A 14,815-nucleotide genomic window follows, 5' to 3' on the forward strand; every position below is an offset into this window, starting at 1 on the left:
GCCTTGTTAGTACCATAAAAGCAAAGAAACATCACCTATTCTTCCAAAAGCATCCAGTGCTGTCTTCACAAGCTTCTCTCCTGCTTCCACTGAATCTGAGGAAAGGGAAATTAGTACAAAACTTCAGTAGTATCTCTCAAAATGATTTCTAACTTCTTTTTTAAAATTTTTTATTTATTTTAGAGCAGCGGTTCTCAACCTGTGGGTCGCGACCCCTTTGGCGGTCGAATGACCCTTTCACAGGGGTCGCCTAAGACCATCCTGCGTATCAGATATTTACATTATGATTCATAACAGTAGCAAAATTACAGTTATGAAGTAGCAACGAAAATAATTTTATGGTTGAGTCATAACATGAGGAACTGTATTTAAAAGGCCAGAAGGTTGAGAACCACTGTTTTAGAGAGAGAAAAGAAAGAGGGAGGGAGAAAAGAAGGTGCACATTTAAATTGAAAAAGCATGTTCAACACTATATACTACATGTGGAAAATAAACCTGTTTTTTAATACTAAACACAAGAAATAAAGCTTGGCAAAAATAGTAGTTTCATTGTTTTCTGCTAATCAGCTGAGGGGAAGGGCTCATATCCTCAGAGTTGTGTGTCAAATGGTCAGCTGTCAACTCACTGTCACCACTGCCTCTTTCTATATCTTCTGCAATCACAGGGGAGGATCCAGGAAACACAGTCCCTTTCTTAGGTCACATATAGTCCTGAGTTAGCTATGTCAAAAAGAGATAGTCATCTAAAGCACGGAAAAGTAGAAGCCTACAGATGCAGGCAATCACGTGAGGAGACGTAAAACCAACACCACATCTACTACCTGCTGCAGGCTGAGATGGTCATGGACAGTCTCCCTGACATGCACTTCCTCAACCCTTCCACTGGCTATGTTAGCCTCTAATTCTCTGTATTGAAACCCTCACACCTGGAAAACCTAGAGGGGCTTCGGTTTTTCTGACTGAATCCTGATTGACACAGATTGCATATCAAAACTAGGGCGGGAGTGGGGGAGGGTCTGGAATTTTTATCTTTATAAAATAGGTTTATAAAACACCAAAATTTAAATTAAAAAAAAAAAGGTGAAGACAGTTTTCTAGACCCTTAATGTGGAAAGAAGATACTAAAATGTCTGTTTCATTATTCCTTTAAACTCTCAAAATAAATCATATCCTATTTCTTTTCCTCTAAAATTTCCAAATGAAGTCACTGGTAATCTAATTTAATCCCTGGCCCATATAAACAATTTAATTTGCAGAAAAATTAGTAAGTGCTAGCTTTTTAAAGTAAATCTATTTAAGAAGGTTCCTTACAAATACTATTAGACTCAATACATCAAATGTAAAGGTTGTATTTGCTGTTTTTCTTGTGGCTTCACTTTAATGCCTAACTTTGACACAAGTATTTATAAAGATAAGAAGTTACATATAGCAAGATTACTTGTAAATAATGGAATATAGAGGTTGAGTACAGAAAGGGGGCATTTCACTTCTTACATGATATTACTTTTTTTAAATTTTTAAACAATTTCAAAAGAAAAATGTAATGTTATTCTACAGAAATACATAAAACCTTTTAGCTAAAACAGGTCTTTTAAGAACAAGAACATATTTATATACACATCTACAATAATTTATTGATTATATCATGTGTTCATTAATAAATAATTAAGTAAGCAATAGAAAAGGTAGACATGAAATAATCTATATCAAGAGTTAAAAATTCTCACATATGATAAAAAATATGTAGCCAAATAACTTTGCCTGACTTCGATAAAATCTAATTTCATAATTACACTGGAATGCAGAGATATTTGCTCAATGATTATCAATGTGTGCAATAGCATTAGCTGTAGGAAACATTTAAAAATAGTCTAATTCTCTCAAATACCATACCATAGTTGGCCACTGCCTTTCCACCTTTCCTTCTTATTTCTTCAACAACCTTATCGGCAGCTAAGGAGCCTTTACCAACTCCCTTGAAGTCCCCTCCTAAATCATTCACTGCAATGCAAAAACAAACAAACATGCAATCATTTCTAGACTTTCAAAGTATTGAGTTGACATAAAATTATTACTATATTTCTTTAGTCATCTGCCCAATTACATCCTATCTCACCCCCATCTTACTGAACACACTATGAGGTATATTCAAAACATGCCTCTCTTTTTGTTTTTAAATACAGACATGAAAAAGCAATAAAAATATTTAAACAGGTTTGTCATAAATTTTAATTGTATAATCCTTTTGTTTTTTAAAAAAGAAAAGAACATGATTTAACCCACTTTTAACAAAAAAGAAAGAATAGGAAAAAACTAAAGATCACTTTTAGATTAAACACACAATGGCATTTGTTTATTTCTGGGATTTTCCATTTAATAGTTTCGGAAGGTGTTTGACAACATGTAACTGAAACTGTGGGAAGTAAAACCATGAAAAAAGGGAACTAATGTACAGTTAAAAATTTGTTAAGAGGATAGACCTCATATCAAGTGTTCTTACCATAGTTTAAAAAGAAAGGTTAAAAATCATTATGAAATATCTTCTCAAAGTGAAGAAAGCCTTTGTTTACAGAAATGGTGATAAAGAACAAACATGATATTAAACTATTAGAGAAGCAACTTAATAAGTTTTCATATATATTTATACTATGCCATAATCTATGATGAAGCAAATAAAACTATTTAAAAAATCAAAATTACATACAGAACTAATTTATACCATGTTTAGTCACTAATTTATGACTCCGCCTTTATATCTTTAACTGACCACACTACCAGATAACATCTGCCTACATCCAATTACATAGATATAAGTGTTAATTGAGCATTTACTATTTGCAAGGAAATCTACAGAAGAACAAAAGATGAATAAGAATGGTACATCTTAAAGCGTTTATAATCTATGAATACCATAATGCACAATAAATTTTAGCATAAAGTAAATAAAGGCCAACATAACTAAATAATAAGGCCAAATAAAGTAAATTTACACAATAATTTAAGGTAAAATTTATGAAATAACATGCAAAAACTAATGAAAAGATACATAGATCAATGCCAAATATTAAAAAAAACAAACAGAATTTAAGAAAAATACTTGGGACAAAAAATTAATGTGCATTGCAAAATGATCTGTAAGATTTCTTAGGAATATAATAAAAAATATTAACCAGTTAACTGCCACGATATTTTGAATTTAATTTTAAAAAGTTCACCGCTTGCATCTATAGACACTTATGGTGTACAAATGGTTAAATAATATATGGCATGATGGCATATACTAAATTTTAAAGTATTTTAATACTAGTTGATGATTATCACATCTGAAAAAAAAATACTTTTTCTTCTGAAGAATGGTTTGTTTTGTTTGCTTTTTGTAGATTGGAATGAGAGTGGCAAGTGGTGTGGGGTGGTAAAGATAATACAGCGAAAAAGCAAATGCCTATCCACACTTAAAATTAGCTAAATAAATGTGTGTTTAATTAACTTTTTTTTTAAAGGGAATATGTTTTTCAAAATGTGGACTCGGACATATTTTTTCTAACAATATAGACTTACCATTCTTACTGCATGTAAAAAATAATAAAACCACGAACACAAAATAATAAAAAGAGGCTTACATTATCCCTCAAGAGATTTAAAGAAAGCAGTAGTCAGATTCAAGACTAAATTACTATTAACTGTTCATTTCCATGCAAATGACCGAAAACAACTAGCAAAAAATATCAAGAGTTTAAGGCATGAAGCTAACAGTCTTTTAAGAGCCTTTTTAACTAAGCAAGGGAAAGTTCAAAAGCAAATTGGCAAATGCGATATTTAAATTGTTCAATTGTGCAATGAAACACCACCCCCAAGTGGAAATTGGTCAAAGTGCAACCACACAGGTAAGCATTGAGACCAATAATGTGCAGTGAAACAGTATCAGAACAGATTTATTTAAGGTAAGTCTTTACATTTGAGAGCATTAAATTAGCACTGACCTCATTCAGTCATCCCACTGTCACCAGAGCTAAATTACACAACCCTAACTAGAAAAGCTGGTTACATGCTGAAGAGCTTGGATAGAAACAATATTAAGATTTTTTTGCAACTGTACACAAGAGAAATCTATCCATACTGTGTGACACTGTTACCACTTAAATTTATGGCTAAAATAATAATAATAGAAGAAATCAGAGATCGGAGAACCAAGATGGCGGCATAGGTTAACGCCGGAGTTTGCTGCTTTGAACAACTACTTCAAAAGTGAAACTAAAACACGGAACGGACATCACCCAGAACCACAGGAACGCTGGCTGAGTGGAAGTCCTACAATTAGGAGGAAAGAGAAACGCACACGGACACTCAGAGGAGGCGCGGTGCTGAAGTCAAATTCTGAGGTGCGGAGTGCGCGGAGCGGGCTGGCGGCGGAGGGCGCGGTTGTTGTTTTCAATCGGGAGGGAGTCGCAGACTCTGAGCTCCAGATCCGGGCGAGTCTTTAGGGACCCAGACTCAAACGGGAGAAGCGGGACTGTCTGGCTTCGGTCAGAGCGAGTGCAGCTTTCTCTCCCAGCTTTGCAGCGGGTGCTGGGACTCAGAGAGGCAGAGCCCCTGGGGACAGGACTGAGAGCCGCCATAACTGCTCTCTCCGGCCCACCCTGTTGATCCTGTGTGACCCGCCCCGCCCAAGCCCTGCACAGAGGCATTTGCCGGATAGCCTCAGGCAAAGGCTAGATTAGCACCTCCCTAGAGGACAGAAGTTCTCTCACTGCTGACACAGCTGATTCTCATAGCCACTTGGCCTGGAGGTCAAACCCTCCCTGGAATTAGCTACAACAATCAAGATTTAACTATAAGACCTCGAACAAAGACCACTAGGGGGTACACCAAGGAAGCATAACAAAATGCGGAGACAAAGAAACAGGACAAAATTGTCAATGGAAGAAATAGAGTTCAGAACCACACTTTTAAGGTCTCTCAAGAACTGTTTAGAAGCTGTCGATAAACTTAATGAGATCTACACGAAAACTAATAAGACCCTCGATCTTATATTGGGGAACCAACGAGAAATTAAGCATACACGGACTGAAATAACGAATATTATACAGACGCCCGACAGCAGACCAGAGGAGCGCAAGAATCAAGTCAATGATTTGAAATGCGAGGAAGCAAAAAACATCCAACCGGAAAAGCAAAATGAAAAAAGAATCCAAAAATGCGAGGATAGTGTAAGGAGCCTCTGGGACAGCTTCAAGCGTACCAACATCAGAATTATAGGGGTGCCAGAAGATGAGAGAGAGCAAGATATTGAAAACCTATTTGAAGAAATAATGACAGAAAACTTCCCCCACCTGGTGAAAGAAATGGACTTACAGGTCCAAGAAGCGCGGAGAACCCCAAACAAAAGGAATCCAAAGAGGACCACACCAAGACACATCATAATTAAAATGCCAAGAGCAAAAGATAAAGAGAGAATCTTAAAAACAGCAAGAGAAAGAAACTCAGTTACCTACAAGGGAATACCCATACGACTGTCAGCTGATTTCTCAACAGAAACTTTGCAGGCCAGAAGGGAGTGGCAAGAAATATTCAAAGTGATGAATAGCAAGAACCTACAACCAAGATTACTTTATCCAGCAAAGCTATCATTCAGAATTGAAGGTCAGATAAAGAGCTTCACAGATAAGGAAAAGCTAAAGGAGTTCATCACCACCAAACCAGGATTATATGAAATGCTGAAAGGTATCCTTTAAGAAGAGGAAGAGGAAGAAAAAGGTAAAGATACACATTATGAACAACAAATATGCATCTATCAACAAGTGAATCTAAGAATCAAGTGAATTAATAATCTGATGAACAGAATGAACTGTTGATTATAATAGAATCAGGCACATAGAAAGGGAATGGACTGACTATTCTTGGGGGGGAAAGGGGTGTGGGAGATGTGGGAAGAGACTGGACAAAAATCGTGCACCTATGGATGAGGACAGTGGGTGGGGAGTGAGGGCGGAGGGTGGGGCGGGAACTGGGAGGAGGGGAGTTATGGGGGGAAAAAAAAAGAGGAACAAATGTAATAATCTGAACCATAAAGATTTAATTAAAAAAAAATAAAAAATAAAATAAAATAATAATAATAATGATGATTTTTTTAAAATACCATTATCACCTTATACTGGTATGTGTCTACTTGGCATTTTCGAAGAACCATTATGTACACTGCTGCATTTGCTCTCCACACAGCTTTTTAGGAGGTTAGCATGAAGAGCTGTTCCTCCTTTCATGGGTGAGGAAAGTTCAGGAAAGGTTAGGCAACTTGCCCTAGGCTCCAAGGCTGCATGAAATAGCAATATCCAGACCAGAACTCTGACCTACTACAATGCTACTCTGCTCCTCTAATGCTGTAAGCAAGTTTCTTTTATCCTGAAAAGAAAGTAATTATTTCCACTAAAAAAAAAATCTCATTTGTTTGGGAAGCTATAGAGGAAATGATAAATCAACCACCTCACTCAAACAAATAGCTTTACAATAGGTAGTAAAAATGATAAGATGATGACAGTTAAGGACAGTCTTTTCAATTGAAACCATCAAAATATCCCAAAATGTGATATATTTATAAATTTTCATTTATATTTCTTACTGTTTTGCTTGTTTAAGTCACATTTTTTGGAGTGTTTATCCTTCTTACAGATTTTTAAGGGTACTTTATTTATAAAATATTTTATTTACATGCTGTATGTGTTGCATGTAAAGTAAATCATAAATTACTTTATTAAAAATGTTGAGAGAGGTAATATTTGAACATTAATATTACTTAATGGTTTCACTTTACTGCTTCAATTTATTATAGTAGTTCCTTCTTTTTTGCTGTAGCTCAATGTGGCTACATTATCAAGAGGAATAATATTAAATGCTTTATATTTGAAAAGTGCTTTATAACTATCTTTACACATATTCACGTTCATATATTTATTCAATTCAAGGGTTTGTCACCAAATGAGTTATATCTATTACCAATGGCATACCTATAAACTATTTTTATTTCCAAAGTAAAACTATGCTTCCAATTCTACATAATTGGAATAACTTTTATATGTATTGATATGTAAGACCTCCTTTGTACTAGGTAATCCAAGAAGTGTATAAAAAGATAATAAGGCCCTAACCGGTTTGGCTCAGTGGACAGAGCATCAGCCTGCGGACTCAAGGGTCCAGGTTCGATTCCGGTCAAGGGCATGTACCTTGGTTGCGGGCACAGTATGGTGTGTGCAGGGGGCAGCTGACTGATGTTTCTCTCTCATCGATGTTTCTAACTCTCTATTCCTCTCCCTGCTTCTCTGTAAAAAATCAATAAAATATATTTAAAATTTAAAAAAAATAAAAAGATAATAAAGGCAATATTATATTATAAAAGTATTTATTTTTTGGAGAAGTTACTTACTTTTTTTTTTTTTTTTTTGGCCCACCACCTCAACCCCCTTCCCCTCTGCCAACTGTTTTCTGTTCTATGAGTATGTTTTGTTAGTTCATTTATTTTCTTTCTATTTCACAGATAAGTAAAACTATATGGTATTGTCATTTTCAGTCTGATTTCACCTAGCATAATACCCTCTAGGTTCATCCATGTTGTTGAAAACGGTAAGATTTTGTTCTTTTTGTGGCCAACTAATATTCCATTGTATATAAGGGTGAACAAAAGTAGGTTTACAATTGTGAGTATGCAAAGCAGAGGCTATTACTTTGAGTTTTTAAGAAATGCAAACTCAAAAAGTACCTTTTTACACATCCTCTATACCAGTGATGGCAAACCTATGACGCGCGTGTCAGAAGTGACACGCGAACTCATTTTTTTGGTGGATTTTTCTTTGTTAAATGGCATTTAAATATAATAAAATAAATATCAAAAATATAAGTCTTTGTTTTACTATGGTTGCAAATATCAAAAAATTTCTATATGTGACACGGCACCAGAGTTAAGTTAGGGTTTTTCAAAATGCTGACACGCCGAGTTCAAAAGGTTCGCCATCACTGCTCTATACCTATCTCTCCCACAGATAACTGCATTAGGCTGTTCCTTGGATGTCCTTCTAGACCAGCTGTGGGCAAACTACGGCCCGTTTGAAATGAATAAAACAAACAAACAAAAAACCGTACCCTTTAATGTAATGATGTTTACTTTGAATTTATATTAGTTCACAGAAACACTCCATCCATGCTTTTGTTCCGGCCCTCCGGTCCAGTTTAAGAACCCATTGTGGCCCTCGAGTCAAAAAGTTTGCCCACCCCTGTTCTAGACATTTCTGTTTGAGGACATTTTCCCACTTTTTAAAGTTAAATTTGAGAGAGAGAGGAAGGGATAAGGATAAAGAGAAATATCACTGTAAGAGAGAAACATTGATGTGAGAGAGAAGCATCAATCGGCTGCCTCCCGCATGCATCCTGACCAGGGACAAAGTCCACAACCTGGCCAAGTGCCCTGACTGGGAATCAAATCAGCAACCTTTTGGTGCACAGGACAACACTCCAACCAACTGAGCGACACCAGCCAGGGTGATTTTTCCCCATTTTGATAAAGTTTCCTATAGTGAACAATAGCATTAAGAATAATTTCATAGGTCCTGGTTGTGTAGTTCAGTTGGTTAGAGCATCATCCAAATACAACAAGGTTGAGGGTTTAATTCCTGGTCAGGCCACATACAAGAATGCATAAATGAATGCATAAATAAGTGGAATAATAAATTGATGTTTTTATCCTCTCACTCTCCATCCCTTCTTCCCTCCCTCCCTCTCACTCTAAAATTAACAAAATGTTTTTTAATTTTTTAATTAAAAAAAGTATAATTTAATTGATTTTAAATATATTTTTATTGATTTAAGAGAAAGGGAAAGGGAGAGAGAGAGAAACATCAATAATGAGAATCATTGATTGGCTGCCTCCTGCAGGCCCCCCACTGGGGATCAAGCCTGCAACCCAGGCATGTGCCCTTGACTGGAATCTTTCCTCTTGTGTCATAAAAATTTAACTTATTCACTCAATTGGCATCTATGTCCTAATCAATTACTAAGCAAAGCACTTTCCTTACACTTGAAGAGATGCACCAGGGCCTAAGGCAGGCCCTTTTCTCTAAGCAACTGTAAAAAAAACATGTTGCTTACGCAAGCAAGACCTCAGGCTCACTTTGTCGTATCTGGTTCATGAGCACAGTGCCTGCATCGGTTCCTTTCTTTTCCCTTTACAAAGGGCTTTCGTTTTTTTGTGTCATTTAATCTCCACCATAATCCTGGAAGTTAGTACGGTGGCTACTAATATTCAGAGGTCATGTAGTTAGGTAGCGGAGCCAGGATTTGAAGCCTGACCTAACGTCACAGGCAATTCCCTTTTACCACTATAATTCACCTTCCAGCTATCACCATCACACAGCAGTTAAAAACACGGGCTCTGATCAGACCACATGAACTTCAGACCCACCTTTACCAATTATGTAACTGTAGCAGAGAAAAGAAAGCATGTCAATCTTACTTTTAAAAACTGAACTTCAATCACTCAAAGGTGTTACTTCTCCAGTTCAAGAACAGAAAACAATCTGCCTTTCTTACTATCAAAGAAAAGGCCTTTCTGACTGAACACTTCAATCACTGCATGCATGCCCTCACGATAAAACTCAGTATCAGGAAACTGGGTACGGCTCACCTACTGAGGAAACCTCAAAACTGTTCCATTTCCAATATTTTCTTCAGGTTCGGGCAAACGTTTTCTGAAAGATACAATTTCTACAAAACCAGATGACCCTTGTTGCAATATCAAGCAAAGGCTTAGCAGTCTTATACCCAAATTTAAATCTCCCATAATTTTACATGACGGAATCTAAAATGTAGCAATCCTATTAACATGAAGTTAGAGAATATCTTAAGTGATGCCCGGGACTTTGGGCGTGGCCAGTGATTTTCTTTGGCCAATGAAATGTGAGTGGAAGCAGCATGCCTCTGAACAGAAGCTCTCAGAGCCACCACGTGGATCTACTGTTGTTTTTCCTCTGTCCCAAGAGCCATGTCCCAGATGGAAGCTGCTCCTTTGGCTGGGATCCTGAAATTAGGAAGACACACAGAGCAGAGACACAGCTGACCAGAAGATGAAAGGTCACATAAGCATGAAATAATCCTGTTATTGTAAACCATTTAAATGTGCTTGTTAATCCAGCATAAGCCAGCAAAAGTTGATTTAAAGTAGTGGTTCTCAACCTTCTGGCCCTTTAAATACAGTTGCTCATGTGGTGACCCAACCATAAAATTATTTTCGTTGCTACTTCATAACTGTAATGTTGCTACTGTTATGAATCATAATGTGAATATCTGATATGCAGGATGGTCTTAGGCGACCCCTGTGAAAGGGTCGTTCGACCGCCAAAGGGGTCGCGACCCACAGGTTGGGAACCGCTGATTTAAAGGCTAAACAAGCTACTCTATTTCTTAAGGTCTTGCTTCTTACTGGCCTCGGAGCTAGTCACAGATTTTTCTGAAAACAAGATTCTCTGATGTCATAACATCCTAGGTTTGTTTATTCCTCTTTAATATATTTTGCTTACTCAGGTTTAAAAAAAATGCTGAGCAGAAGAAAAAATTTACAGGAGAAATGTTAGCACATGTGATGCAATCTAGAAGCAGGGTATCTGTTTTTAAAAAACTAAAGTAGAGGGTGGTGTTGATTAGGAAAGAGCACAACCCATTTATGCCTAGAAAGTTCACAGGTAAGTCACAGACTTAGAAGTGGAAGAAATCAACAACCAAAAGTTTCACATAGATTGACTTCTCCCCTAAACCAAACTAAATCTGGCGCTCTGAGCCAAGATTGGCAAGTATTTTTCCAAGACACACATTTTCTACCTTCTTAGACTTTCACCAGCACCTGCTGCAATACCATCTCTAAGGCAATGACAAAATAAATAGACACGCTGTCCCTGTTTACCTTTTAGAACTTAAAAACTCCTAATCAAAATGTAACAAAGGTCGCAAATATAGGAAAACTGACCCCCACAAAAGCACACTGCTGTAAACTTTTCATAAAACAAGCTTATAACCTAAAAATTTATCTCAGTCACAACAAAAAAGAAAACAGAAATTTATTCAACCAATCTCAAAGACACACCAGCCCCTGCCCCTACTCCCCACCCCCCAAAAAGCCTATGTCAAACAATAAAAGAACCAATGAAAAAGTAGCTTCTTTGCCCAAAGCAACATTCTAGGTCTAGGTCCTTTAGAAGATACAGAAGATAAAACGAGGTCCTTGCACTTACAGAACTGAGTGGAACAGATGAAAATAAAAAGTTATACGGTAAAAATATTTTTTAAAAAACTGCAATATAGCCCTGACCAGTTTGGCTCAGTGGATAGAGCGTCGGCCTGCGGACTGAAGGGTCCCAGGTTCAATTCTGGTCAGGGGCATGTACCTTGGTTGTGGGCACATCCCCAGTGGGGGGTGTGCAGGAGGCAGCTGATCGATGTTTCTGACTCTCTATCCCTCTCCCTTCCTCTCTGTAAAAAATCAATAAAATATATTTTTTAAAAAAACTGCAATATAAAAGAAAAAACAGTAACATGTGACATTATGCCATGACATGAAATATACTTAGGAAAACCTGGCAAAGAGGACCTAAACTGTACACCCACTAGCCAAATACAGTGTCAAAATGTGTCCTTGCCACAAGAAGCAGATCGGATTAACAGACATGGGCTGTGACCTTAAACAAGAAACACCCAAAGTCTCTGTGTCCTTTCCATAAACATTGGTTACACATCCCCAGTGAGGGAACATAATATATTTAATGCCCTGCTTAGGTTTTCTTTGTTTAGAAAATCTGGTTGCTTGCTTACTCTTTTGTTATATCTCTATAAACAAATGAGGGGAAATTTATCTCTACGTAAGATATAAGAAAACTGGGATTGGTAAGCCAACAATTTTATCCCAGAAAAAGATACTAATAAATATTGGGCCATAACATTTGCTCTACCCACCTACCCTGCACCGAGCACTTAGTTATTCCCCACAAAGACTTGGATATAGACAATTCTGCCCCTGTGTTCACACCACGACCAAGTACATCAGGCCAGTCCACACCACTTATATTACAAAAACCTCCCACCTTTTGAGATTCTTCAATGCAGCACCTTCCAACTTACCCCTCTTAAAAAATCTCAAGCTAACTACCCCGTCAATAAAAAATTTTTTAAAACTGCTGTAAAAAGCTTCCATGTGAAAAACTTTGATTAAAGATATGTTTAAAAAGAACAATATACTTTGGATTCCCTAAGTCTAAACTTCTAGTTCTCCAAATGCATTTATTTCTTACTCTTAGCAATGTATTTACACTTAGAGATTTATCTTGCATGAGCCTTCTATCTCAAAAAATGATAGCCCACAATATACCAAATGCAATAAATTCCTTTTATACCATGAATGGCATCCCATCCTTATCAATTCTGTTAAGTTGCAAATTCTGTGAAAGTAGTTTACTTTCAAATGTAAGTTATAAAGTCAGCCTCAAGGGGAGGGGGGAATTTTTGCTGGCAGAAGAAAAGATTAGTAATGAAATTTGACCTTGACACATTAGTGATATAAAGACAAACGTGGCTGGCTGGTGAAGACTGTTGTACTTTAGCTGCCAGCTACTGATTAAAAAGAAAAAAAATGTCAACTTACCAACAACCGATGCACCTCTTTCTGCAAAAGCCAGAGCATAGGCTCGGCCCAGACCTAATGAAAAACAAAATAATCAAAAAGTTGAGCAAATGTTAGGGTAAGTTTTGGTCCACTCAACTCAATCCCTATTTTAAAGTAACCATGAGCAATTAATTATATTATGTCTTCATTAGTACTCTCAACCTGTACTTCACCCTCCTCTACCTGCAGAGGTTAAAAAGCTTAAAACTGTATTTTCTACCTTTTCTACCTATCATTTCCTACTATTCTACCTGGCTGCTAGGATGCTAGATGGGAACTGGATTCCACCATTAAACGCATTTGCATGAAATCTGGAAAGTGGAAATGAGGCAGACGCCACCTTACTGTGACTTCCAGCTGTTGCTGTTGGTTAAGGAGCAGATTTCTTGAAGCTTCCTAGGTATTAAGAAACCGTGGACGTAGTGGCAACTTCTTACCCTAGCTCCCTAAATCTGGACGGTAGCTTCCATGTTCTACATCCCTGGTATCCATGAGGCTGCAGCAGTTAATGGCAGCCTCACAGGTTGAGGCTCCTAATGGGCCTGCTCTGTATTGTTCCACCAGTCATTCCCAGAGGAGCTGCCTAAAATACAAATGGCTACGTTAAATCCTTTCCTGCTTCAAATATCTGGCGATTCTTAAATACTGCACTGGACTTTAATGACACAATCACCAAACACATACTTAATTCTCAATTAAACAGTAATTAAATGTTTAATTCCAGCTCAAAGATGTAAGGTATAAATGTACACATCCAAAAATGAATACAGGTTTTACAGGCATAGAATATCTCGGGAAAAATATATAAGAGGCTGCCAGTTAGTGCTCGCATCCAGGGCTGGACAGAGCGGGACTGCTCAAGATTTCATCACGCTACTCAGAATAGTGCACAATTTTAAACTCCTGAAGTTTACTTCTAGAACTTTCCATTTAACAAGTTTTTGGGTCAACGGTAACTGAAGTCACAGGTTAACTGGGGACTAGTGCAGAGTGCCTGGCTTGATAAGTATGCAAACTTATCGAGGACTCTTAGATGCCTCTTTAAAGAAGGCCTCTCCGGAATGAAAATCAGAGAGCCTAAAGCCATGGGACAGAGGAAAGGAACCGCTAAGTGAGGGACTTTTCGGAGGCAAGGAACTGACAGCTCCACTCCCCGGAGGTGGGAGGGGAGGGTCGCCCCCAGCCGCTTTCCCGCAACTTTAGAGACTGAGCGAGGCCCGAGAGTCTCAAGGCAGGAAGAGTCGCCCCTGATGCGCAGAGAGGAGCTCGGTTAGGACTTTCACCTCGTTCTGCAGCCCAGCCCCGCCTCCCTCCTCGCGTAACTCTGGGGCCCACGGGCGGCTGCACAGGGCGGGACGGGGAAGGGGCTGCAGCTGGCCGTGTGGGTAAGAGTCCGTGGCTCCCCACGCACGGCCGCCAGCCCCACCTCTCCCTCCACAACAGACTCGGTGTCCTGACAACAGCAGTTGTACGTCCTCTCCCCCTATCCGACCGCGTCCAGCCCCTCGCTCCCCAGGCCGCTTCTTCCCGACCCCACCCCGCCGCCCGCAGCCCCATACTGCGCCCGGACGGCAGCTGCTCCCACGCCGCGACCCCGGGGAGTGCGTGCCCTCCAGCCTTCGCGTGCTCACCTCCCCCTGCGCCGGTGACCAGAACCACCCGCCCGTCGAATCTCAGCGGCGAGGCCATGAGTCCAACCTGCAAGACACACACAGACACAAGCAGAACCTCCGGAGCTCAGACTACTGGACAGGGAAGAGACGGGCAAAGAGGAGGCGGGTGCGAGTGACCTGCCAGTTTCTGGGAAGGAGACGGACGTCGTAGTTTTCCAAGTGCGCCTGCGCGAAGACCCTTGGCCCTCTGGGAAATGTAGTCCAGCGTGCCTCCAGCGGGGAGGTGGCGGGGAGAGCCCGCCCATGAGGCTTAGGTTGAAAGCCCATTTCTGCTGCATGAATTAATAATAGGAGCTGCTGGAACTTGTGTGGTAAAATAGCTGACTTGGCACCTTGAGTTTATTCATTCACCCGTTGTTTTGTCATTCACCCGTTGTTTTCTGGATTTAGGAGCTAGCCTAGAGACATAGGACGCAGCCCCTATCCTTAAGTAGCTTTCAAAACAGCCTCT

The 14,815-nt window shown here is 38.9% G+C and overlaps 1 protein-coding gene across 2 annotated transcripts in view; it reads right to left on the bottom strand.

Moving 5' to 3' along the window:
* Nucleotides 1-14,519, bottom strand: part of HSD17B4 (hydroxysteroid 17-beta dehydrogenase 4) — a 73,741-nt gene extending 59,222 nt beyond the window's left edge. Inside the window, exons 1-4 of one of the 2 annotated variants that reach the window (XM_059693799.1) lie at nucleotides 14,323-14,519; nucleotides 12,671-12,724; nucleotides 1,894-2,001; nucleotides 36-95 (exon numbers count right to left, since the gene is read on the bottom strand). In XM_059693799.1, coding sequence (XP_059549782.1) covers nucleotides 36-95; nucleotides 1,894-2,001; nucleotides 12,671-12,724; nucleotides 14,323-14,380 — 280 coding nt within the window. In that variant the 5' untranslated portion in view covers nucleotides 14,381-14,519. The remainder of the gene's footprint in view (nucleotides 1-35; nucleotides 96-1,893; nucleotides 2,002-12,670; nucleotides 12,725-14,322) is intronic. The other variant, XM_059693798.1, reaches the window with a different exon arrangement.
* Nucleotides 14,520-14,815: the final 296 nt, after the last annotated feature.

This window comes from Myotis daubentonii, chromosome 4 (genome assembly GCF_963259705.1).
Source record: "Myotis daubentonii chromosome 4, mMyoDau2.1, whole genome shotgun sequence".
Classification (NCBI taxonomy): Eukaryota; Metazoa; Chordata; class Mammalia; order Chiroptera; family Vespertilionidae; genus Myotis; species Myotis daubentonii.